At 27.4% G+C, this 1,574-nt stretch overlaps 1 protein-coding gene across 1 annotated transcript in view; it reads right to left on the bottom strand.

Moving 5' to 3' along the window:
- The window catches only part of LOC107466777 (GDSL esterase/lipase At5g03610-like), a 5,888-nt gene extending 4,471 nt beyond the window's left edge, over positions 1–1,417 (bottom strand). Inside the window, exons 1-2 of the mRNA XM_016085774.3 lie at positions 1,280–1,417; positions 1,011–1,205 (exon numbers count right to left, since the gene is read on the bottom strand). Of these exons, the coding sequence (XP_015941260.3) occupies positions 1,011–1,205; positions 1,280–1,352 (268 nt within the window). The 5' untranslated portion in view covers positions 1,353–1,417. The remainder of the gene's footprint in view (positions 1–1,010; positions 1,206–1,279) is intronic.
- Positions 1,418–1,574: the final 157 nt, after the last annotated feature.

Genomic DNA, 1,574 nt, shown 5'->3' on the forward strand with positions numbered 1-1,574 from the left:
GTTTGATGAGAGTATTTATTAAAAAAAATATCAAATATAAAATTTCTTAGATTAATTTCATTGTAAAATAATATAATTTATCTAATGAGATAGTACAAATAACAATCATTTATCGCTTTTTCTTAGTTTATTATCATATTTTATTATTAATTATAAAATACTATAGCAGCAAATATGACATCATCCATAATAACAAAAGGAAAAATATTATTCAAAAGTACAATTTTAACAACTATACTCAAATACTTTATGTATACATATGAGAGAAATTTATAATTATACAAATTATGTAATAAATTTAAAGAATTTAACTTTCATACTATAAAATTTTTATTCAAACATCTAAAATCATGTATTATTATATAATTAATTTTCAAATTCATTCAATGAAAAAGAATAATGTAACGTAATTAATAATTTTTAGTCAATATTAATTAATTTTCTAAAGATTACTATGTCTATTTTAAATTTTAAACTCTAAATCGTAAAGAAAAGTGTTAGGGGCAGCAGATTTTTTGAATTGTAGCTATTAATTAGCCATCAATAATGTATTTAATGGTGTGAGATTTCATCTAATGATGAAGAATCACTCGTTTTTATTTTGCTGGCTAAGTGGTGGCCAGAACAAATCTACTGGCCCTTAAACTTTTTCAATCGTAAATTTTTAATTATAAAACTTAAATTATAATTCTAAATTCTAAAATTAACTAATTTTAACTAAATAAAAGTTAATTTCTATATTTTTTAAATGAGAAATCATCCAAGAGAATTTCATTAGTATTTAAATGACCATGTAACTAAACTCAAATTCAAAATATCTATCATATTTAATTATAAAAAGTTAATATAACATTTTTTTCAATGACAAAACAAAGGCAACTTAATTAATTAAAGGGAATGAAAGAGGAAACGAAAAATGGATCACGTTTTTACCATTTCTATGAGCATTGAAAAAGAAGAATGAGGATGCAGAAATATAATTAATGTTGAGAATGTTTCGTAGCAGTTACCAAGATAATCGGTGAGGACACGACCGTCGCAAAATCTTCCGCCAGGATGGCCAGGAAATGTGATTCCGCAGGGAGGCTTATACGACTGCGAGTGAATGAAATTGCCAGTGTCTACGTATGAATCCCCAAACACAAACAATTTCACATTCCCGTTGCTGCTGCCAACCACCCCATATGTCTTCTTAGCCCCTTCCACTGTTCCATAACAATGAAATGAAAACCAACAAGTAAAGCTAAGAATCATATTGCTTTGATTTGAGCTGCTGTACCTGTGAAGATGGAGAGGAGGAGAACAAAAAGGGTTGTGAGGGTGATTATGAATGGAGATTGCTTCTTCCTCATTGGGACTGTGATGAGCTTTTGATTTTGAATGATGAGAGAGCGTACTAGCAAAGCATCATTTCCGCGTTTGCTTCCACACATCTAGGCGAGGCAGTAAAGTTGTATAAATAGTTGAAAAACCTCAGGTGATAGATTACAGCTCATAAATAATATATGACAGATTTAATTAAATTATTATTTAATAATATTAAATTATTATTTAACGAGTTTTAATTATAAAAT

This window comes from Arachis duranensis, chromosome 9, assembly GCF_000817695.3.
Source record: "Arachis duranensis cultivar V14167 chromosome 9, aradu.V14167.gnm2.J7QH, whole genome shotgun sequence".
In the NCBI taxonomy this organism is placed as follows: Eukaryota; Viridiplantae; Streptophyta; class Magnoliopsida; order Fabales; family Fabaceae; genus Arachis; species Arachis duranensis.